This window comes from Melanerpes formicivorus, unplaced genomic scaffold, assembly GCF_026170545.1.
Source record: "Melanerpes formicivorus ecotype bairdi unplaced genomic scaffold, bMelFor1.0.p_v2 SCAF_85, whole genome shotgun sequence".
NCBI lineage: Eukaryota > Metazoa > Chordata > Aves > Piciformes > Picidae > Melanerpes > Melanerpes formicivorus.
Genome location: NW_027142437.1, coordinates 112,791 through 137,215, shown reverse-complemented (window position 1 = coordinate 137,215; position 24,425 = coordinate 112,791). Strand labels below are relative to the sequence as shown.

Below are 24,425 nucleotides of genomic sequence, written 5' to 3'. Positions count from 1 at the left end.
TTTAGTTGATTAGATTTTGTTGAGTGATTGGTTGGACTTGATGATCTTGGAGGTCTCTTCCAGCCTGGCTGACTCTGATTCTGTGAGCACATCATGTGACATCCAAGCCAGGGGCCAAGTGTGCTGCTGACTCCAGAGGCAAATTAAGATGGGCACACCTCTTGCTCTGCATACTGCTTGTCATCTACCTAGGTTGGATGTTAGGAGGAAGTTCTACACAGAGTGATTGCCCATTGGAATGGGCTGCCTGGGGAGGTGGTGGAGTCACCATCACTGGAGGTGTTCAGGAGGAGACTTGATGGGGTGCTTGGTGCCATGGGTTAGTTGATTAGGTGGTGTTGGATTGGTTGATGGGTTGGACACGATGATCTTGAAGGTCTCTTCCAACCTGGTTTATTCTATGTAGTCTACCTGCTCCCAGCAGCCTGTCTATCAAGGAGCCCGGACAGCCTCACTGCACACAAACCCTTTCGCAAGCACACTTGTTAGCTCCCGTTTTATCAAGCTTTTGCAAAGACAGCAATGTTTGACTGCTGAATGGCTCAGAACGCACAGAATGTTAGGGGCGGGAAGGGACCCCAAAAGATCATCCAGTCCAGGTCTCTTCCACCCTGGTTGTTTCTCTGCGGTTCTCCGAGCCCCACCGCAGCCTCCCAAGCTCCCAGCGGCCGGCGCGGCGCGCACGCCCCCGCACGCCGAGCACGTAACCCCTGCGCCTCGCCGCCCGCTCCGCCTCCCCCAGCGTGACTTCCGCGCACGAGCAGTAAGCCTTTCCTCCCCACCCACCGCGCGACGCTTTGTGATTGGTCGACCCTCCACGCGCCGCCGGCCAGTCAGGAAGGCCGCCCTGGACCCCGCCTCTTTAGAACGCGCGGCGGCGGCGGCCGCAGCGGTGGTAGTGGTCCCTGACAGCAGCGGCGGCCCCTGACAGCGGCTGCGGCCCCTGACAGCGGCGGCGATGGCGGCGCTGGGGCTGTCGCTGCGCGGGACGCTGGCCTCCGGGGTGGCTGCGCGGCGCTGCGGGAGGCTCTGGAGCCGCCTGTCCCCGCTGCCGGCCGCGCCACGCCGGGCCGCCGCACACTTCGCCTTCCAGCCCGACCCGACACCCACCGAGTACGGTAAGAGCAGGCCGGGCCGGGCTCGGTTTCGCTTTGCTGCCGGGTGGGATTTGCTCCGCCTCGCCGCTGCCTTCGGCAGCCGAGGCCCCCGCCCCCGTGGGGGCGGTGCGGAGGGAGGGAGGGAGAAGGGTGGGTGGGCTCTTGCGTCCTCCACCCCCTCGGGTCGCCCTACCCCGCCCTCGGCCAGCCCGCAGCAGCGGGGGCTGGGGTTCGGGCGGCCGTGGTCTCTGCCTGGCTCTGTGTCCCCCGCTGTGCCCGCGGCCCTTCCCCCTGCGTGTGTTCCGTGACGGTCATGGGCTGAGGCTGGGAATGCCCCCCCCGGGCTGCTTCACCTCAGCCGCCTGGTTGTTGATGGAGTGCTGTATGGGCAGCCGGTGCAGGAGTTGCCGTAGGCCTATCCATCCCCTCGGACCTGCAAACCCTTGTCCTGCCCCTATCCTGTTCTAGTGTTAAAGCTTCTAGCAGTCACCTAAGAGCTTGCATCCATCCCTGTTTTTTCAGTGGCATGTGCGAGGCTGAGGCAGCTGGGGTTGTTTAGCCTGGAGAAGAGGAGGCTCAGGGGAGACCTTATGGCTCTCTGCAACTACCTGAAGGGAGGTTGTAGCCAGGTTGGTCTCTTCTCCCAGGCAGCCGGCACCAGAACAAGAGGACACAGTCTCAAGCTGTGCCAGGGGAGGTTTAAGCTGAAGGTTAGGAAAAAGTTCTTCCCAGAAAGAGAAATTGGCCATTGGAATGTGCTGCCCAGGGAGGTGGTGGAGTCACCATCCCTGGAGGTGTTTAGGAAGAGCCTGGATGAGGCACTTGGTGCCATGGTTTAGTTGATTAGGTGTTGTTGGGTGATAGGTTGGGCTTTATGATTACTGAGGTGATCATAAAGAAGACCAGGGAAGGTGTGGGCCCCCTCAGAAAGGAAAATGGTGACATGGTCACATGTGATGAGGAAAAGGCTGAGGTACTTAATAACTTCTTTGCCTCAGTCTTCACTGCAAGGGCCTCTAGCCACACTCCTGATGTTATGGAAGTCAAAGCCAGGGACGGGGAGGAAGAACTGCCCATTGTAAGTGCAGATCAGGTTCGTGATCATCTGAAGAACCTGAAAGTGTTCAAGTCCATGGGACCCGACGGGTTACACCCACGGGTACTGAGAGAACTGGCAGATGAGGTTGCTAAACCCCTCTCTATTATATTTCAAAAGTCCTGGCAGTCTGGTGAAGTCCCCACAGACTGGAAAAAGGGGAAACATTGCCCCCATCTTCAAAAAGGGTAAGAAGGAGGAACCAGGGAACTACAGGCCAGTCAGTCTCACCTCTGTGCCTGGAAAGATCATGGAGCAGATCCTCCTGGAGTCACTACTCGCTCAAAAGAATAGTGAAGAGGTGATTGGGAACAGTCAGCATGGCTTTGCCAAGGGCAAATCCTGCCTGACCAACCTGGTGGCCTTCTATGAGCAGGTGACAAAATTAATAGATGAGGGGCGAGCAACTGATGTCGTTTACCTGGAGCTGAGCAAAGCCTTCGACACTGTCCCGCACCACATCCTGGTCTCCAAACTGGTGACACATGGGTTTGATGGGTGACCACTAGATGATCCTTGTGGTCCCTTCCAACCCTGAATGATACTATAAGGTAATCCTCATGTTCACATGGTTAAGAGTAAACACAGATCAACTGGAAATGATCAGCTCAGGTGAAAGTTGGTCTTTTGACTTTTTTTTTGTCTGAGATGCATCTCTGCAAATGACTCATGCTGGGTTCTCCTGGGAGAAGCCTGCCAGCTTGGTCACTAAACCTGAGAGAACTTAAGAAGCTGGGAAGGGACTTTTTAGGGTGTCAGGGAGTGATAGGACTGGGGGGGATGGAGTAAAACTAGAAATGGATAGATTCAGATTGGATGTTAGGAAGAAATTCTTGACCATGAGGCTGGTGAGAGACTGGCACAGGCTGCCCAGGGAGGTGGTGGAAGCCTCATCCCTGGAGGTGTTTGCAGCCAGGCTGGATGTGGCTGTGAGCAACCTGCTGTAGTGTGAGGTGTCTCTTCTCCCAGGCAATCAGCACCAGAACAAGAGGACACAGTCTCAAGCTGTGCCAGGGGAGGTTTAAGCTGGAGGTTAGGAAAAAGTTCTTCCCAGCAAGAGAGATTGGCCATTGGGATGTGCTGCCCAGGGAGGTGGTGGAGTCACCATCCCTAGAGGTCTTTAAAAAGAGCCTGGCTGAGGCACTTGGTGCCATGGTTTAGTTGATGAGATGCTGTTGGGTGATAGGTTGGACTGGATGATCTCCAAGTTCTTTTCCTACCTGGTGGATTCTGTATTCTGTAAAGCTGAAACCAGTCCCATCTATCCCATAATTTCAGTTTATGCAGCAAGTGGGTCTTGGGTACTCTGAACAGGGGTCATGTGTAGGGCTGATAAGGAAGTTTGTAGTCAAGTTTTGCCCCAGTGTTTCCAGAGGTGCTTTGTGTTTTGAAGCAAACCTAGTGGCTAAGGCCTCTCTCTTCCACAGGGCCAACTCAGAAGATGAACCTCTTCCAATCCATAACAAGTGCCTTGGACAATGCTTTAGCCAAAGACCCAACTGCAGGTATGTTGTATTCTGTCAGTAGCTTTGGCTTTGTGTGAATTGCTTTGTGCTTTGCCTCTTTGTGTCCATGATTGAGTGTGTTTCTGGGAGCCTTTGGAGTGGCTTCCAGCCATTGCTACACTTGGGTCCCTAACAAGGCTTCAAAATGTGTTGTGTTCATGGTTTATTAATGGATTGTATTATTATACTGGGTTATAATATGATATATTATATATAGGGATGATATATCATCCATTCTTGATAATGGATTATAGATAATGAAGTGTTGGATTAATGGTTCATTAGTGGATTGTATTATTATTAGTGGATTGTATTATTACATTATTAATGGATTGTGTTATTAAGTTCTGTACTAATGGTTTATTAATGGATTATATCAATATATACAAGGCAGAGAGGGACCTGGGGGTGCTGGTTGATGGTAGGCTGAACATGAGCCTGCAGTGTGCCCAGGCAGCCAAGAGGGCCAATGGCATCCTGGCCTGCATCAGGAAGAGTGTGGCCAGCAGGAGCAGGGAGGTCATTCTGCCCCTGTACACTGCACTGGTTAGGCCACACCTTGAGTCCTGTGTCCAGTTCTGGGCCCCTCAGTTTAGGAAGGAGGTTGACTTGCTGGAACGAGTCCAGAGAAGGGCAACGAAGCTGGGGAGGGGTTTGGAACACAGCCCTGTGAGGAGAGGCTGAGGGAGCTGGGGTTGCTTAGCCTGGAGAAGAGGAGACTCAGGGGTGACCTTATTGCTCTCTACAACTCCCTGAAGGCAGGCTGTAGACAGGCAGAGGTTGGTCTCTTCTCCCAGGCAGCCAGTACTAGAACAAGAGGACACAGTCTCAGGCTGCGCCAGGGGAGGTTTAGGCTGGAGGTTAGGAGGAAGTTCTACACAGAGAGAGTGATTGCCCATTGGAATGGGCTGCCTGGGGAGGTGGTGGAGTCAGCATCACTGGAGGTGTTCAGGAGGAGACCTGATGGGGTGCTTGGTGCCATGGTTGAGTTGATCAGGTGGTGTTGGATGATAGGTTGGGCACAATGATCTTGAAGGTCTCTTCCAACCTGGTCTATTCTATATGTTCTAAGATATGCTCTTCTGTATTAGCTGCGTGTATTTTGCTTGAAAGTTGGGACAGGAGAACACTTTGCTGAGAGGGGATTTAATCAATGTTTATAAAGACCTGAGGGCTGGGGGTCAGGAGGGAGGGGACAGGCTCTGCTCTCTTGCACCCTGGGATAGCACAAAGGGCAATGGATATAAATACAGCACAGGAGGTTCCACCTCAACATGAGGAGGAACTTCTTCACTCTGAGGGTCACAGAGCACTGGTACAGGCTGCCCAGAGAGGTTGTGGAGTCTCCTTCTCTGGAGACTCTCAAGCCCCATCTGGATGTGTTCCTGTGTGACCTGAGCTCGATTCTCTGATCCTGCTCTGGCAGGGGTTGGACTTGATGATCTTTGAAGCTCCTTTCCTACCCCTAACATCCTGTGAGCCTGTGAACATGCTGCTGGTATTACTGATGTGAACTGTACTTAAGGGTAGCTTGAGTCCTAGCACTAAGTAAGGGGAGTTTTAAAAATGCAAACCTTAGCTTTTAATTCCTTCATCTCTCTGTGCTCACAAAGTCATAAGTTTTAGAGATTAAAAATCATAGAATCACAGAATTGTCCGGATTGGAAGGGACCTCAAGTTTCATCCAGTTCCCACCCCCCTGCCATGGGCAGGGACACCTCACACTACAGCAGGTTGCTCACAGCCACATCCAGCCTGGCTGCAAACACCTCCAGGCATGAGGCTTCCACCACCTCCCTGGGCAACCTGTGCCAGTGTCTCACCACCCTCATGGGGAAGAACTTCTTCCTAACATCCAATTTGATGTTTTCAATCTGATGTCCCATTTCTAGTTTTGCTACATCCCCCCCAGTCCTATCCCTCCCTGACACTCTAAAAAGTCCCTCCCCAGTTTTCTTGGAGCCCCCTTCAGATACTGGAAGGCCACAATTAGGTCTCCTGGGAGCCTTCTCTTCTCCAGACTGAACAGCCCCAGCTCCAGCCATTCTCTAAGGTCCCTTCCAAACTAGGCCATGCTATAACTTTCCTTCCAGTATCTGAAGGGGGCTACAGGAAGGCTGGGGAAGAACTTCTCAGGATCTCAGGCAGTGATAGGACTAGGGGGAATGGAATGAAGCTGGAGGTGGGGAGATTCAGGCTGGAGGGGAGGAGGAAGTTCTTCCCCATGAGAGTGGTGAAGCCCTGGAATGGGTTGTCCAGGGAGGTGGTTGGGGCCCTGTCCCTGGAGGTGTTTAAGCCCAGGCTGGCTGAGGCTGTGGCCAGGCTGATGTAGTGTGGGGTGTCCCTGCCCATGGCAGGGGGGTTGGAACTAGCTGATCCTTGTGGTCCCTTCCAACCCTGAATGATACTGTGATACTATGATAACTCCTCAGTGAGTCTTGGAATTAGTTACATTCATTTAGATTTAGATATTGTGGTATTACAGAGTATTGCAGAGGAGCAAAGATGAAAGCACAGCTGATTGAGTTTCAGGAGTTCTCTTCTGAGACAAAGCTCTGCTGCTCTGCTGATTCCTCATTAGCTTTGGTTCTTGCTAAAGGGTTTTTCAGGGGTGACCTCATTACTGTTTATAAAGAAGGACCTCAGGGAACTGCTTGAAAGAGTCCAGCACAGAACCACAAAAATGATGAAGGGAGTGGAACATCTTCCTCAGGAGGAGAGACTGAGGAGCTGAGGGCTCTGGAGCTTGGAGAGGAGGACAGTGAGAGGTAGCTTCGTTCATGTTGTTAAGGATGTGCAGGGTGAGTGCCCAGAGGCTGGAGCCAGGCTCTGCTGGGGGATGCCCAATGTCAGCACAAGGGGCAGTGGTGGAAGCTGAGGCAGGGGAAGTGCCATGGAAACAGGAGGAAGAATTTGTTCCCTGTGAGGGTGGGAGAAGCCTGGAAGAGGCTGCCCAGGGGAGTTGTGGAGTCTTCCTCTCTGGAGATATTCAAGAGCAGCCTGGCTGTGTTCCTGTGTGATCTGCTCTAGGTGATGCTGCTCTGGCAAGGGGGTTGGACTGGATGAGCTTTGGAGATCCCTTCTAGCCCCTAACATTCTGTGATTCTTTATTTCATTAGTCTGTGTGTGAGAAATGCTTAGGTCTAGAGAAATCCTGAAGTAAACTTAAATGTTAGGTGCTGCTACTCGTGTCAGTGTCTTGGCTTTTGAACCACGTGCAGTGCAGTAATATTAACCTCCTCTGCTGCTGTTTTTCAGTGATATTTGGGGAAGATGTGGCCTTTGGTGGAGTCTTCAGGTGTACAGTTGGCTTGAGAGACAAGTATGGTAAGGTAACTCTTCAATCTGACACTGTTTTCATGTTGCCATCTCTTTTCTGTTGTACCCATCTGTGGCTTATGGGAGAAGATAAGAATATGGGCAAGAAAAGCCTTGTCAGTGGACTTCTCTTTTCCTTCCTGGCCTTGGAAACAGGAAGAGCTTTGATCTTATTACTATTTATGTAAGCTTTCAAAACTTGCTGACATGACCTGAAGGGAGGTTGGAGCAAGCAGGGGGCAGCCTCTTCTTGGTGACAGGCAACAGGACGAGAGGAAACGATTTGAAGCTGCGCCAGGGGAGGTTCAGGCTGGATGCTAGGAAATACTGCTTCACAGGGGAGGTTCTCAAACGTTGGAATGGTCTGCTCAGGGCAGTGGTGGAGTCACTGGCTCTGGAGGTGTTTAAGCAGTGTGTGGACATAGTATCATAGTATCAGTCAGGGTTGGAAGGGACCACAAGGATCATCTAGTTCCAACCCCCCTGCCATGGGCAGGGACACCCCACACTAGATCAGCCTGGCCACAGCCTCAGCCAGCCTGGGCTTAAACACCTCCAGGGACAGGGCCTCAACCACCTCCCTGGACAACCCATTCCAGGGCTTCACCACTCTCATGGGGAAGAACTTCCTCCTCCCCTCCAGCCTGAATCTCCCCACCTCCAGCTTCATTCCATTCCCCCTAGTCCTATCACTCCCTGAGATCCTGAGCAGTCCCTCCCCAGCCTTCCTGTAGCTCCCTTCAGATACTGGAAAGCCACAATTAGGTCACCTGGGAGCCTTCTCTTCTCCAGACTGAACAGCCCCAACTCCCTCAGTCTGTCCTCACAGGAGAGGTGCTCCAGCCCTCTGCTCATCCTCCTGGCTCTTCTCTGGACATGTTCCAGCACATCCAGACCCTTCCAGTGATAGGGGCTCCAGAACTGGGCACAGCACTCCAGGTGGAGTCTCAGCAGAGTAGAGCACAGGGGGCGAATCACCTCCCTCGACCTGCTGGCTGTGCTTCTCTTGCTGCAGCCCAGGATGTGGTTGGCTTTCTGAATGGAGGCAATCTCTGAAATACAAGTTTAGCCAGAAGGAGAAGCCTGAGGATAAAGTGAATGTAGGAGTCATTCACATAAGGACCATACAGCTTTGGAACAGAGAAAACATGACACAGGTGACTTGGCTTCTTTGATCACTGGTAGTGAAATCTTGTAGCAAACAGGCAGTGGCTGAAGAGGGAATGGCAGAGATGGACTAGAGGGTGTACTGCACATACAGTTACAGTGCTGAGGGGAACCAGGAAAGACTGAAAACCTCCACATAGAGGCAATTTAACATTTTGAGAGGAGGGTGGCTGTCCATCAGAGTTATCTTAGGTGAAATCATTTCTGGCTGCAGTGCCTGTTTTATGCAGTGGCCAGAGTCCATGTAAAATAATAAAGCATTCCAAACAGAGTCAAGGAACCTCATGGACCTTACCTCTGCAGGGAAGGTTAGGTACACCTAGTGATTGCTCAGGTTGCCCTGAGGTGGTGAAATCCTCACCCCTGGAAGCTTTTAAAGCCAGGTTGAATGTGACTCTGAGCAACCTGCTGTAGTGTGAGGTGTCCCTGCCCATGGCAGGGGGGCTGGAACTAGATGATCCTTGATGTCCCTTCCAACCCTGACAATTCATCAAGGGCAAATCCTGCCTGACCAACCTGGTTGCCTTCTATGAGCAGGTGACAAAATTAATAGCTGAGGGGAGAGCAACTGATGTCATTTACCTGGCCCTGAGCAAAGCCTTCGACACTGTCCCGCACCACATCCTGGTCTCCAGGCTGGTGACACATGGGTGTGATGGGTGACCACTAGATGGATAAGGAACTGGCTTGATGGCTGCACCCAAAGAGTGGCTGTCAATGGCTCCATGTCCCAGTGGAGGCCAGGGACAAGCAGAGTCCCTCAGGGATCAGTCCTGGGACCAGGCTTGTTCAACATCTTTGTGGGTGCCATGGACAGTGGCATTGAGTGCACCCTCAGCAGGGTTGCTGATGACACCAAGCTGTGTGGTGCAGCAGACAGCTGGAGGGAAGGGAGGCCATCCAGAGGGACCTGGACAGGCTGGAGAGGTGGGCACAAGCCAACCTCATGAGGTTCAACAAGAGCAAGGGCAGGGTCCTGCAGCTGGGTGGAGGCAATCCCAGGCACAAATGCAGGCTGGACAGGGACTGGCTGGAAAGCAGCCCTGAGGAGAGAGACTTGGGGGTGCTGGGGGAGGAGAAGCTCAACAGGAGCTCTCAGTGTGCACTTGCAGCCCACAAAGCCAATCAGATCCTGGGCTGCATGAGGAGAAGTGTGGCCAGCAGGGCAAGGGAGGTGATTCTCCCCCTCTGCTCAGCTCTGGGGAGACCCCACCTGGAGTACTGCCTCCAGTTCTGGAGCCCCTATTCCAAGAGGGATCTGGAGGTGCTGGAAGGTGTCCAGAGAAGGGCCACAAGGATGATCAGAGGGCTGGAGCACATCTAATGTGAGGACAGACTGAAGGAGTTGGGGCTGTTCAGTCTGCAGAAGAGAAGGCTCTGAGGAGACCTCATTGTGGCCTTCCAGTATCTGAAGGGGGCTACAGGAAGGCTGGGGAGGGACTGCTCAGGATCTCAGGGAGTGATAGGACTAGGGGGAATGGAATGAAGCTGGAGGTGGGGAGATTCAGGCTGGAGGTGAGGAGGAAGTTCTTCCCCATGAGAGTGGTGAAGCCCTGGAATGGGTTGTGCAGGGAGGTGGTTGAGGCCCTGTCCCTGGAGGTGTTTAAGCCCAGGCTGGCTGAGGCTCTGGCCAGGCTGATGTAGTGTGGGGTGTCCCTGGGCATGGCAGGGGGGTTGGAACTAGATGATCCTTGTGGTCCCTTCCAACCCTGACTGATACTATGAATTCTTTGGCTCTTCTTGCTCCATTCCCCTTCAGCATTTAACATTCACATGTGCTAATGTAAAATATGATAGAGTGAGGATTTTTTTCCCCCTCCTCTCTCCTCAGAGAAGGAAGTTTCTGGTTTTGGTTTGGTTGTGGGTTTATTGTTGTAGTTTGGATTTTGTTGTTTGTTTGGTGATAGCAAGTGTAGATAACATTCTTCATATCTTGAGGCAGCAATGTGCTGTTGTGGCCAAGAAGGCCAATGCCAGTCTGGAGTGGATTAGAAGGGCTATGGTTAGTGGGTCCAGAGAGGTTCTTCCCCTCTACTCTGTCCTGGTGAGGTTGCATCTGGGATATTGTGTCCAGTTCTGGGCCCTTCCGTTCAAGAGGGACCTCAGGGAACTGCTTGAAAGAGTCCAACACAGAGCCACAAAAATGATGAAGGGAGTGGAACTGGTTAGGCCACACCTTGAGTCCTGTGTCCAGTTCTGGGCTCCTCAGTTTAGGAAGGAGGTTGACTTACTGGAACGAGTCCAGAGAAGGGCAATGAAGTTGGTGAGGGGTTTGGAACACAGCCCTGTGAGGAGAGGCTGAGGGAGCTGGGGCTGCTTAGCCAGGAGAGGAGGAGACTCAGGGGTGACCTTATTGCTGTCTACAACTCCCTGAAGGGAGGTTGTAGCCAGGCAGAGGTTGGTCTCTTCTCCCAGGCAGCCAGCACCAGAACAAGAGGACACAGTCTCAGGCTGCACCAGGGGAGGTTTAGGCTGGAGGTCAGGAGGAAGTTCTATACAGAGGGAGTGATTGCCCATTGGAATGTGCTGCCTGGGGAGGTGGTGGAGTCACCATCCCTGGAGGTGTTCAGGAGGAGACTTGATGGGGTGCCTGGTGCCATGGGTTAGTTGTTTAGGTGGTGTTGGATTGGTTGATGGGTTGGACACGATGATCTGGAAGGTCTCTTCCAACCTGGTCTATTCTATTCTATTCTATTCTATTCTATTCTATTCTATTCTATTCTATTCTATTCTATTCTATTCTATTCTATTCTATTCTATTCTATTCTATTCTATTCTATTCCTTATGAGGAGAGCCTGAGGGAGCTGAGGGCTCTGTAGCTTGGAGAGAAGACTGAGAGGTGACCTCATTGCTGTTGATAAAGATGTGCAGGGTGAGTGCCCAGAGGCTGGAGCCAGGCTCTGCTGGGGGATGCCCATTGTCAGCACAAGGGGCAGTGGTGGAAGTTGAGGCATAGGAAGCTCCATGGAAACAGGAAGAAGTTATTCCCTGTGAGGGTGACAGAGCACTGGAAGAGGCTGCCCAGGGGAGTTGTGGAGTCTCCCTCTCAGGAGATATTCAAACCCCACCTGGATGTGTTCCTGTGTGATCTGCTCTAGGTGATGCTGCTCTGGCAGGGGGGTTGGACTGGATGAGCTTTGGAGGTCCCTTACAGCCCCTAGCACTCTGTGATTCTGTATTTTTCTTTCTTATTTTTGTTTTTCCCCTTGGTAGTGTTTTTTTCTTGCAGATAATCACTAGGTGGCAGCCTGTGCCTGGCAGTAGCTGTTATGATTAATTTTGATACAAACTGATAGAATAGTATCATAGTATCAGTCAGGGTGGGAAGGGACCACAAGGATCAGCTAGTTCCAACCCCCCTGCCATGGGCAGGGACACCCCACACTACATCAGGCTGCCCAGAGCCTCAGCCAGCCTGGGCTTAAACACCTCCAGGGACAGGGCCTCAACCACCTCCCTGGACAACCCATTCCAGGGCTTCACCACTCTCATGGGGAAGAACTTCCTCCTCCCCTCCAGCCTGAATCTCCCCACCTCCAGCTTCATTCCATTCCCCCTAGTCCTATCACTGCCTGAGATCCTGAGAAGTTCTTCCCCAGCCTTCCTGTAGCCCCCTTCAGATCCTGGAAGGCCACAATGAGGTCACCTGGGAGCCTTCTCTTCTGCAGACTGAACAGCCCCAACTCCTTCAGTCTGTCCTCATAGCAGAGCAGCTCCAGCCCTCTGCTCATCCTCGTGGCCCTTCTCTGGACACTTTCCAGCACCTCCACATCCCTCTTGCAATAGGGGCTCCAGAACTGGAGGCAGTACTCCAGGTGGGGTCTCCCCAGAGCTGAGCAGAGGGGGAGGATCACCTCCCTTGCCCTGCTGGCCACACTTCTCCTGATGCAGCCCAGGATCTGATTGGCTTTCTGGGCTGCAAGTGCACACTGAGAGCTCCTGTAGAGTTCTCCTCCCCCAGCACCCCCAAGTCTCTCTCCTCAGGGCTGCTTTCCAGCCAGTCACTGCCCTAAAAAGGCTTGGATGTGGCACTTGAAGCCATGGTTTAGTTGTTCAGGAGGTGTTAGGTATTAGGTCATAGGTTGGGCTTGATGGTCTCTGAGGTCTTTTCCAACCTGGTGATTCTATGATTCTATGTTTGTGCCTATAGATCTTAGTCAACCTCTGCTATAGGTGATTCTAGTTTCCTGGCATCGCTCTGCTGCACATCACAGGCTCACAGGATGTTAGGGGTTGAAAGGGACCTTCAAAGATCATCAAGAATAAGCCCCCTGCCAGACCAGGACCACAGAATCCAGCACAGGTCACACAGGAACACATCCAGATGGGTCTTGGAAGTCTGCAGAGAAGGAGACTCCACACCCTCTCTGGGCAGCCTTTTGCAGTGCTCTGTGACCCTCACAGTGAAGAAGTTCCCCCTTGTGTTGAGGTGGGAACTCTTCTGCTGTAGTTTTGTCCATTGCTCCTTGTCCTATCCCAAGGTGCAAGTGAGCAGAGCCTGTCCCCTCCCTCCTGACCCCCAGCCCTCAGATATTGATAAGCATTTATCAAATCCTCTCTCAGTCTTCTCTGATAGGTAGAGATGAGCTTGTCTTACAACAGCTTGTGGTGATAGGAGTGGGGATTGAAGCTTGAAGAGGGAAGATTTAGATTGGATGTTAGAAAGGAATTCTTTATAGTGAAGGTGAAGAGACACTGGAACAGGCTGCCCAGGGGGGCTTGTGGACTCCCCCTGCATGGAACAGATCAGTCTGGAGAAGAGAAGGCTCCCAGGTGACCTCATTGTGGACTTCCAGTATCTGAAGGAGGCTACAGGAGGGCTGGGGAGGGACTGCTCAGGATCTCAGGGAGTGACAGGACTAGGGGGAATGGAATGAAGCTGGAGGTGGGGAGATTCAGCCTGGATGTGAGGAGGAAGTTCTTCCCCATGAGAGTGGTGAAGCCCTGGAATGGGTTGTCCAGGGAGGTGGTTGGGGCCCTGTCCCTGGAGGTGTTTAAGCCCAGGCTGGCTGAGGCTGTGGCCAGGCTGATGTAGTGTGGGGTGTCCCTGCCCATGGCAGGGGGGTTGGAACTAGATGATCCTTGTGGTCCCTTCCAACCCAACCCATTCTATTATAGTTATTTGACTAGAAGGAGGCTCTGTTTAGAGGAACCAGAGTTTGCTTATAGGGACTGCTCTCACATGTTAGAATAGAAGTGGAAGTCACTGACCTCTAGAGAGTAAGACAACACCAATGTGATGGCCTGGAAGTACATAGCTAGTGGAATATAGAATAAATAGAATAGAATAAATGAAATAGAATAAACCAAGCCAGGTTGGAAGAGACCTTCAAGATCATGGTGCCCAACCCATCAACCAATCCAACCCACCTACACAACTAACCCATGGCACCAAGCACCCCATCAAGTCTCCTCCTGAACACCTCCAGTGATGGGGACTCCACCACCTCCCCAGGCAGCCCATTCCAATGGGCAATCACTCTCTCTGTATAGAACTTCTTCCTAACATCCAGCCTAAACCTCCCCTGGCACAGCCTGAGACTGTGTCCTCTTGTTCTGGTGCTGGTTGCCTGGGAGAAGAGATCAACCTCTGCCTGTCTACAACCTCCCTTCAGGGAGTTGTAGAGAGCAATAAGGTCACCCCTGAGTCTCCTCTTCTCCAGTCTAAGCAGCCCCAGCTCCCTCAGCCTCTCCTCACAGGGCTGTGTTCCAAACCCCTCCCCAGCTTTGTTGCCCTTCTCTGGACACCTTCCAGCAAGTCAACCTCCTTCCTAAACTGAGGAGCCCAGAACTGGACACAGGACTCAAGGTGTGGCCTAACCAATGCAGAGTACAGGGGCAGAATGACCTCCCTGCTCCTGCTGGCCACACTGTTCCTGATGCAGGCCAGGATGCCATTGGCCCTCCTGGCTGCCTGGGCACACTGCAGGCTCATGTTCATCCTACCATCAACCAGCACCCCCAGGTCCCTCTCTGCCTGGCTGCTCTCACATTCTGTCCCTCAGGAGCCCTGAACTGCCTCCTCAAAGCATTAGCTGAGCTATCAAAGCTGTCCTCTGTGGAGGTGCAGCAGAGATGCTTTGGGCAGCAGCAGCTCTTTTGGAAGGAAGTTTCTGGTGTGGTTCTTTTGTGGCTGTTTGGGCTCTGCTGGGTGACAGCAGAGAGAACAAGGAGAGAGGTTTCCTCCCGTCTGGATCAATGCTCTGTCACCATTTAGAGGGGTGTAAGGGTCATGGCTATTGTGTTGGTTTCTTTTAGTGGTTCTGTTTGGTCTCTGCTGCTACTCTTTGTGTTTGCCAGTGCTTCCAGAGACGTGCTGCCCACAGCTGCTTGTGGTTCCCTCATACAAAGTCAATTAGGCCAGGCTGCCTTTCATGAGCTGTGTGTGTAACACTGCCTAATATGTTTCTGGAGGGAAGTTTGCTGCCGTTGTTAGCAGTGGGGTGTTGACTGTTGGCTTGTGGCATGCTTTTGTCCCTGAGTCCTTTCAATTGTGCTGCTGTGCAGCCAGTAATTGCTCTTGGTGAGATGAGACTCAGCAGCACTCCCATGTGTAGGATGCACCAAACTCAATCTGAGATCATTTCCTTTCAGAGAATTGTCAGGGTTGGAAGGGACCTCAAGGATCAGCCAGTTCCAACCCCCCTGCCATGGGCAGGGACACCTCACACTGCAGCAGGTTTAGAATAAACCATTTAGAATAAACCAAACCAGGTTGGAGGAGACCTTCAAGATCATCGTGTCCAACCCATCAACCAATCCAACCCACCTAAACAACTAACCCATGGCACCAAGCACCCCATCAAGTCTCCACATCCAGCCTGACCTCCAGGGATGAGGCTTCCACCACCTCCCTAGGCAGCCTGTGCCAGTCTCTCACCACCCTCATGGGGAAGAATTTCTTCCTAACATCCAATCTGAATCTCCCCATTTCTAACTTTGTTCCATTCCCCCCAGCCCTATCACTCCCTAACACCCTCAAAAGTCCCTCCCCAGCTTTCTTGTAGCCCCCTTCAGATACTGGAAGGCCACAATGAGGTCACCTCAGAGCCTTCTCTTCTCCAGACTGAACAGCCCCAGCTCCCTCAGTCTGTCCTCAAGGAGCTCCAGTCCTCTGCTCATTCTCATGGCCCTTCTTTGGACACCTTCCAGCACCTCCAGTTCCTTCCTGTAACAGGGGCTCCAGAACTGGACACAGTGCTCCAGGTGGGGTCTCACCAGAGCAGAGCAGAGGGGGAGAATCACCTCCCCTGACCTGCTGGCTGTGCTTTCAGGCGATTCTGAGTGGCACACATGGCTGGAGATATTCAACCAGGCAGGCAATAGTAAAAAGGGAATGAACAGCTTAAAGTTTTTCCTCCTTACTAATCTGTCATAGCTAAATTAGGTCTTCTCAGGTAGAGCAGAAAGGGTGCTCATGTAACATGAAATTTGTTGGGCTTAATGCCCTCTTCTGTTGGAGTTCATAGGCTGCTTTTAGAAGTAATCCTTCACATGCTCAATCATTTTAATGCAGTTAGTGGTGCAGATAAAATGCCCAATGACAGGACCAAGGGGAATGGGGAGAAGCTGAGGTACAGGAAGCTCCCTGTGAACATGAGGAAGAATTTTGTTCACTGTTGGAGTGATGGAACCCTGGAACAGGCTGCCCAGGGGGGTTGTGGGGTCTCCCTCTCTGGAGATACTCAAGATCCACCTGGATGTGTTCCTGTGTGATCTGCTCTAGGTGATGCTGCTCTGGCAGGGGGTTGGACTGGATGAGCTTTGGAGGTCCCTTCCAGCCCCTAATAACCTTCTGTGACTCTGTGAGAATTGGTAGGATGGTTTTTAACCTTCTAAACCTTGTGTGAAAAAAAGCAAAGTGAGAAGTAGAGAGGGAACAGATTGCAATCATTCATTAGCTGTCAGAGGAGCTGGCCAAGCCACTCTCCATCATTTTCCAGCAGTCCTGGCTCACTGGCGAGGTCCCAGAGGACTGGAAGCTGGCCAACGTGGTGCCCATCCATAAGAAGGGCCGGTTGGATGAGCCAGGGAATTACAGGCCTGTCAGCCTGACCTCAGTGCCAGGCAAGGTCATGGAACAGGTCATCCTGAGTGCAATAACACAACACTTACAGGATGGCCAAGGGATCAGGCCCAGCCAGCATGGATTTAGGAAGGGCAGGTCCTGCCTGACCAACCTGATCTCCTTCTATGATCAGGTGACTGCCTGGTGGATGTGGGGCAGGCTGTGGATGTAGTCTACCTGGACCTCAGCAAGGCCTTTGACACTGTCCCCCATAGCAAACTGCTGGCCAAGCTGTCAGCCCCTGGCTTGGACAGCAGCACTCTGAGCTGGGTTAGGAACTGGCTGGAGGCTGAGCCCAGAGAGTGGTGGTGAATGGTGCCACAGCCAGCTGGCAGCCAGGCACTAGTGGTGTGCCCCAGGGATCAGTGCTGGGCCCTGTGCTCTTTAACATCTTTATTGATGATCTGGATGAGGGCATTGAGTCCATCAGCAGTAAATTTGCTGACGACACCAAGCTGGGGGCAGGAGTTGATCTGCTGGAGGGTAGAGAGGCTCTGCAGAGGGACCTGGACAGGCTGGAGAGATGGGCAGAGTCCAAGGGCAGGAGATTGAGCACATCCAAGTGCCAGGTTCTGCACATTGGCCACAACAACCCCATGCAGTGCTACAGGCTGGGGTCAGAGTGGCTGAGAGCAGCCAGGCAGAGAGGGACCTGGGGGTGCTGCTTGATGGTAGGCTGAACATGAGCCTGCAGTGTGCCCAGGCAGCCAAGAGGGCCAATGGCATCCTGGCCTGCATCAGGAAGAGTGTGGCCAGCAGGAGCAGGGAGGTCATTCTGCCCCTGTACACTGCACTGGTTAGGCCACACCTTGAGTCCTGTGTCCAGTTCTGGGCCCCTCAGTTTAGGAAGGAGGTTGACTTGCTGGAACGAGTCCAGAGAAGGGCAACAAAGTTGGTGAGGGGTTTGGAACACAGCCCTGTGAGGAGAGGCTGAGGGAGCTGGGGCTGCTTAGCCTGGAGAGGAGGAGGCTCAGGGGTGACCTTATTGCTCTCTACAACTACCTGAAGGGAGGTTGTAGACAGGTGGGGGTTGGTCTCTTCTCCCAGGCAACCAGCACCAGAACAAGAGGACACAGTCTCAGGCTGTGCCAGGGGAGGTTCAGGCTGGAGATCAGGAGGAAGTTTTACACAGAGAGAGTGATTGCCCATTGGAATGGGCTGCCTGGGGAGGTGGTGGAGTCACCATCACTGGAGGTGTTCAGGAGGAGACTTGATGGGGTGCTTGGTGCCATGGGTTAGCTGTTTGGGTGGGTTGGATTGGTTGATGGGTTGGACACGATGATCTTGAAGGTCTCTTCCAACCTGCTTTGGTTTATTCTAAATAAAGATCTGTTCAATCAGCCCAGGAGGCTTTCTTGCAAACTGGAACAGTTATAGCAGAAAAGAAGAACCAAGGAAAGAAACACCACTTGAACTGAGTCCTCTGAGGGTGGGGGACTTGAACTGAATCAAAGATTTTCCCCTTGTGGAAACTTCCAAGCACTTCAAAAAGCAACTTGAGTGAACAGCACATGAAACCACAGCTCCAGCAGGGAAATCACATCCTGATGGCAGGATGACCTAGCCACGTGAACAGTCAGCTGGATGCTTAGAAAATGATTTTATTTATGACTTCCACATTTGTTTTCCTCTGCTTTCTGCCTGCTTGACAGAATTGAGAGCTCTGAAGCACAGGGAATGTTTTGGGACAGATCAGCTGGCAAAGGGCTTGCTCTTACAGAAGAGAATACAGAATTAACCAGGTTGGAAAAGACCTCAGAGATCATCAAGTCCAACCTGTCACCCAACACCATCTGATCAACTAAACCATGGCACCAAGTGCCTCATCCAGGCTCTTCCTAAACACCTCCAGTGATGGTGACTCCACCACCTCCCTGGGCAGCCAATTCCAATGGCCAGTCTCTCTTGCTGGGAAGCATTTCTTCCTAACATCCAGCCTGAACCTCCCCTGGCACAGCTTGAGACTGTGTCCTCTTGTTCTGGTGCTGCTTGCCTGGGAGAAGAGACCAACCCCCACCTGGCTACAACCTCCCTTCAGGTAGTTGTAGAGAGCAATAAGGTCTCCCCTGAGCCTCCTCTTCTCCAGGCTAAGCAGCCCCAGCTCCCTCAGCCTCTCCTCCTAGGGCTGTGCTCCAGACCCCTCCCCAGCTTTGTTGCCCTTCTCTGGACACCTTCCAGCAACTCAACATCTTTCCTAAACTGAGGAGCCCAGAACTGGACACAGGACTCGAGGTGTGGCCTAACCAGTGCAGAGTACAGGGCAGAATGACCTCCCTGCTCCTGCTGGCCACACTGTTCCTGATGCAGGCCAGGATGCCCTTGGCCTTGCTGGCCACCTGAGCACATCCTTCAGTGATGGAGATTCCCTGGCTTCCCTACACATGCAGTCCCTCTGCAGGAGTATTCTTATGGTTTTCCTTATAGATCAGTATTACAATAGAATAGAATAAACCAGGTTGGAAGAGACCTTCAAGATCATTGTGTCCAACCTATCATCCAACACCACCCAACCAACTAACCCATGGCACCAAGTGCCACGTCCAGTCCTCTCTTGAACACCTCCAGTGATGGTGACTCCACCACCTCCCCAGGCAGCCCATTCCAATGGGCAATCACTCTCTCTGTGTAGAACTTCCTCCTGACCTCCAGCCTAAACCTCCCCTGGCACAGCTTGAGACTGTGTCCTCTTGTTGTGGTGCTGGTTGCCTGGGAGAAGAGACCAACCTCTGCCTGTTTACAACCCCCCTTCAGGTAGTTGTAGGGAGCAATAAGGTTTCCCTGAGTCTCTTCTCCAGGCTCTGGTTCTTGCAGCTGATGAATGTGGGCTAGCCACACTTGTGTACATGGCTCTTGAATTCTTAGTGAGTAAAACCTGCTTGCTTAATAGCTTTCTGTTGGGCTCAATCTCTGGAGCTCCCCTAGGATTCCATGACTCTGTGAGGAGGGGAGATTTAGAATGGGTATTAGAAAGTCTTTACAGTGAGGGTGTTGAGAGGGGAGAGCAGAGGAGGAGAGGGGAGAGCAGAGGAGGAGAGGGGAGAGCAGAGGAGGAGAGGGGAGAGCAGAGGAGGAGAGGGGAGAGCAGAGGAGGAGAGGGGAGAGCAGAGGAGGAGAGGGGAGAGCAGAGGAGGAGAGGGGAGAGCAGAGGAGGAGAGGGGAGAGCAGAGGAGGAGAGGGGAGAGCAGAAGAGAGGAGGGGAGAGCAGAGGGGAGAGGAAAGGAAAGGAAAAAGGAGAGGAGACCATACCAGGTTGGAAGAAACCTTTGAGATCATGGCGTCCAACCTATCATCCAACACCACCCAACCAACTAACCCATGGCACCAAGCACCCTGTCAAGTCTCCTCCTGAACACCTCCAGTGATGGTGACTCCACCACCTCCCCAGGCAGCCCATTCCACTAGGAACAGGTTGCCCAGTGAGGTCATGGATGTTCCCTCCCTGGAGGTGTTCAAAGCCAGGTTAGATGAGGCCTTGAGCAACCTGGGCTGGTGGGAGGGGTCTCTGCCTATGGCAGGGGGGATTGGGACTAGATGATCTTTAAGGTCCCTTCCAACCCAAACCATTCTCTGAGAGCAGCAGCTTGTTTTACAGCAAAGATGTTTGTTTCCTGTGTCTGATCCCCCCTAATCCCTGCTTGTTTATCTGCAGACCTCATGTCTAAGGTGCAAACACCTGTGAGAGGTTTCAGGGAACACTTCATGCCCGGTAAATGAGTCATTTATTCACACTTTGGTACAAGAGGTGAGGTGGCTTTGTTTATTTGGCCAAGAGATGGCTGCAGCTAGCCATGCCCAGGGCACAGTAGCCCTTCTGACACTGTGGTATTTATTGGAACACAGGACTATTTTATGAGCTTGAGCTGTGCTGAACCCCTGAAGGCAACTTCTGTTGAAGTGGAATGTCTCTTCATTGCCTTTGGGGGAAAAACATGGGTGAGAAGGTAAGATTGTCCTCAGGCTCACAGGATGTTAGGGGCTGGAAGGGACCTCCAGAGATCTTTGAGCCCAACTCCCCTGCTAGAGCAGGGCCATATAATCCAGTACAGCTCACACAGGAACACATCCAGACAGGCCTTGAAAGTCTCCAGAGAAGGAGACTCCACAACCTCTCTGGGCAGCCTGTGCCAGTGCTCTGGGACCCTCACAATGAAGAAGTTCTTCCTCATGCTGAGGTGGAGCCTCCTGTGCTGTAGTTTATATCCACTGCCCCTTGGCCTATCCCAGGGAGCAAGTGAGCAGAGCCTGTCCCCTCCCTCCTGACCCCCAGCCCTCAGGTATTGATAAACATTTATTAAATCCCCTCTCAGACTTCTCTGCTGCAGCCTAAACAGCCCCAGGGCTTTCAGCCTCTCCTCACAAGGCACTGATCCAGGCCCTCAATCATCCTTGTAGCCCTCTCCAGTAGATCCCTGTCCCTCTTGAAGTGGGCAGCCCAGAACTGGATGCATTATTCCAGGTGTGGCCTCACCAGGGCAGAGTAGAGGGGGAGCAGAACCTCCCTGGCTCTGCTGGACACACTCCTCTTAATGCACCCCAGGATTCCCTTGGCCTTCTTGGCCCCCAGGGCACATTGCTGTCCCATGCAGAACTTGTTGTCCACCAGGACACCCAGGACCTTCTCCTTGGGGCTGCTCTCCAGCATTTCACCTCCCAGCCTGTGCTGCTGCAATTTATTCTTCCTCCCCATGTGCAGGACTCTGCACTTCTCCTTGTTGAACCTCATTAGGTTCCTCTCTGCCTAGCTCTCAGTCTGTCCAAGTCTTGCTGAATGGCCACACAGCCTTCAGGTGTCTCAGCCAAGCCTCTCAGTTTGGTATCATCAGCAAACTTGCTGAGTAGACACTCTCTCTGTCTGTCCCCTCATCAATATCATTGATGAAGATGTTGAACATGAGCAGACCCAGCACTGATCCCTGGGGGACTCAGTCTGGAGAAGAGAAGGCTCTGAGGTGACCTCATTGTGGCCTTCCAGTATCTGAAGGGGGCTACAGGAAGGCTGGAGAGGGACTGCTCAGGATCTCAGGTAGTGATAGGACTAGGGGGAATGGAATGAAGCTGGAGGTGGGGAGATTCAGGCTGGAGGGGAGGAGGAAGTTCTTCCCCATGAGAGTGGTGAAGCCCTGGAATGGGTTGTCCAGGGAGGTGGTTGGGGCGCCGTCCCTGGAGGTGTTTAAGCCCAGGCTGGCTGAGGCTCTGGCCAGGCTGATGTAGTGTGGGGTGTCCCTGCCCATGGCAGGGGGTTTAGAATTAGATGATCCTTGTGGTCCCTTCCAACCCTGACTGATACTATCATACTATGACTGCACTGCTTACAGCTCTCCAGCTGGGCTTGGCTGCAAGTTGAGTGTGGAATGTTTAGTTCGGAGTTCAGAATGACTTCTTGTTGTGTATAGAGTAAATCCTAAGCAGCTTCAAGTTTGGTTCTCCTTGTTTCTTTGTGGATGGATTTAAGCAGAGAGTTCTGCAGCTTGCTTGCCTGCTTCTCCCAGAGCAGTTTTGCAAGCTGTGGATTGAGTTCTGATTCATATCAATGCCTTTGCACAGTGACATCTGGAGTATATATTCCTGACTCATTACCCAAGAGTACTTCTTTTGCTATCATAGTATCAGTCAGGGTTGGAAGGGACCACAAGGATCATCTAGTTCCAACCCCCCTGCCATGGGCAGGGACACCCCACACTACATCAGCCTGGCCAGAGCCTCAGCCAGCCTGGGCTTAAACACCTCCAGGGACAGGGCCCCAACCACCTCCCTGGACAACCCATTCCAGGGCTTCACCACTCTCATGGGGAAGAACTTCCTCCTCACCTCCAGCCTGAATCTCCCCACCTCCAGCTTCATTCCATTCCCCCTAGTCCTATCACTACCTGAGATGCTGAGCAGTCCCTCCCCAGCCTTCCTGTAGCCCCCTTCAGATCCTGGAAGGCCACAATTTGGTCACCTCAGAGCCTTCTCTTCTCCAGACTGAACAGCCCCAACTCCTTCAGTCTGTCCTCACAGGAGAGGTGCTCCAGCCCTCTGCTCATCCTCGTGGCTATGTTCTAAAGCTGTTTGGGGGGAAGGTAGGGGATGTGTGTATTAACACAGGACTTGATGCTCAGTCTAGTGCCTGAGAAAGCTGCTCTAATGCACTGTAAAGGTAATTCAAGATCCACTTGCTGGGCAAGATGATGTGCTGCTGAGCTTCATCCAAGTGGAATTTTCCCCCTTCAGTGAATCCTTGCAGTGCAACCTTTGGCATGAAGGTTGTGGTAATCCAGTGTCAAGGGGGATTAAAGTTTACTAAAGATACAGGATGGAATTGATCAGCAGAAGTAGCTTCTGCTGTCTGTATGAATTCTGGGTGGGCAAGCACACTTCAGGTACCTTCTTTCAGATGTCAGCCTTCACACCTCTCCTGGGGCTTGGGTGGATGGTATTGATTCTCCATTTCCTTGCTCAGCCCTGTGACCAGTGTGCCCTCTGTGTCATTAGTGGGACTAATTGATGATGGCTGCTGTTCCTTCTGCCCCTGAGCTTCCTGATAAGAGTGTGGTAATTATCAGCACTTCAGGTTGAGAAGGTGCTGCACAGATTAGCAGAGGCAGTAAAACACTCACTTTCCCTGGAGGTAATTTGCCAGAAGTCTCAAAGGGTCACAAGAGGGCTGCCCCAGTCCAATGAATTCTCTGAATTGCTTTGCAACAGGAGCACTTTGAGGAGCTGCTTCATTAGGATTTAACTTGATTCAAAGCCCATCTTGCAGTGAGCAGGCTGAGCAGCAGCTTGTGCTAGGCACTTATTATGAAAGGTCTCCTTTCCTATTAAATCAGGCAGGTTAAAAGCTGCCCTGCTGGAGAGCAGCTCCACTGAGAAAGACCTTGGAGTGCTGGTGGGCAGCAAGTTCTGCATGGGACAGCAATGTGCCCTGGGGGCCAAGGGAGCCAAGGGGATCCTGGGGTGCAGCAAGAAAAGTGTGGCCAGCAGGGCCGGGGAGGTTCTGCTCCCCCTTTGCTCTGCCCTGCTGAGACCACAGCTGCAATCCTGTGCCCAGTTTGGGGCTCCCCAGTTGAAGAGACAGAGACCTGCTGGAGAGAGTGCAAGGGAGAGCCAGGAGGATGCTTAGGGGACTTGAGCATCTCCCCTGTGAAGAGAGACTGAGAGCCCTGGGGCTGTTTAGTCTGGAGGAGAGAAGGCTGAGGGGGATCTGATCAATGTCTCTCAATAGCTGAGTGGTGGGGGTCAAGTGGAAGGGGCCAAGCTGTTTTCAGTAGTGCACAGTAATAAGCCAAGGAGCAACAAGTTCAAGCTTGACCATAGAAGGTTTCATCTCTCCTTGAGGAGAAAGTTCTTTGCAGTGAGGGTGACAGAGCCCTGGAGCAGGCTGCCCAGAGAGGTTGTGGATTCTCCTTCTCTTGGGACTTTCCAAACCCAGCTGGATGCATTCCAGATGCATTCATATTCAGTTGCTTGTCAGTCAGAACCCCCAGGTCCCTTTCCAATCCATGAGCAGCCACTGTTGCTGTTGGCTACATTAGGATCTTTAATACAGAAATGAAAGGGGAAGCTGCAGCTTTGTCACCTAAACCAACCCCTAGTCTAGGCTGGGGAGGGACTTCTCAGGATCTCAGGTAGTGATAGGACTAGGGGGAATGGAATGAAGCTGGAGGTGGGGAGATTCAGGCTGGAGGTGAGGAGGAAGTTCTTCCCCATGAGAGTGGTGAAGCCCTGGAATGGGTTGTCCAGAGAGGTGGTTGAGGCCCTGTCCCTGGAGGTGTTTAAGCCCAGGCTGGCTGAGGCTCTGGGCAGGCTGATGTAGTGTGGGGTGTCCCTGGGCATGGCAGGGGGGTTGGAACTAGCTGATCCTTGTGGTCCCTTCCAACCCTGACTTATACTATGCCTCATCCAGGCTCTTCTTAAACACTTCCAGTGATGGTGACTCCACCACCTCCCTGGGCAGCACATCCCAATGGCCAATCTCTCTTGCTGGGAAGAACTTGCTCCTCACCTCCAGCCTAAACCTCCCCTGGCACAGCTTGAGACTGTGTCCTCTTGTTCTGGTGCTGGTTGCCTGGGAGAAGAGACCAACCCCCACCTGGCTACAACCTCCCTTCAGGGAGTTGTAGAGAGCAAGAATGATTCTTGTGGTCCCTTCCAACCCTCACTGATACTATGATAATTCCCTGTGAGAAGA

General features: G+C 52.5%; 1 protein-coding gene across 1 annotated transcript in view; it reads left to right on the top strand.

Annotated features, from left to right (window-relative positions):
• Window positions 1–868: 868 nt before the first annotated feature.
• Window positions 869–24,425, top strand: part of BCKDHB (branched chain keto acid dehydrogenase E1 subunit beta) — a 74,436-nt gene continuing 50,879 nt past the window's right edge. The window contains exons 1-3 of the mRNA XM_068165168.1: window positions 869–1,118; window positions 3,621–3,698; window positions 6,957–7,025. Coding sequence (XP_068021269.1) covers window positions 959–1,118; window positions 3,621–3,698; window positions 6,957–7,025 — 307 coding nt within the window. The 5' untranslated portion in view covers window positions 869–958. The remainder of the gene's footprint in view (window positions 1,119–3,620; window positions 3,699–6,956; window positions 7,026–24,425) is intronic.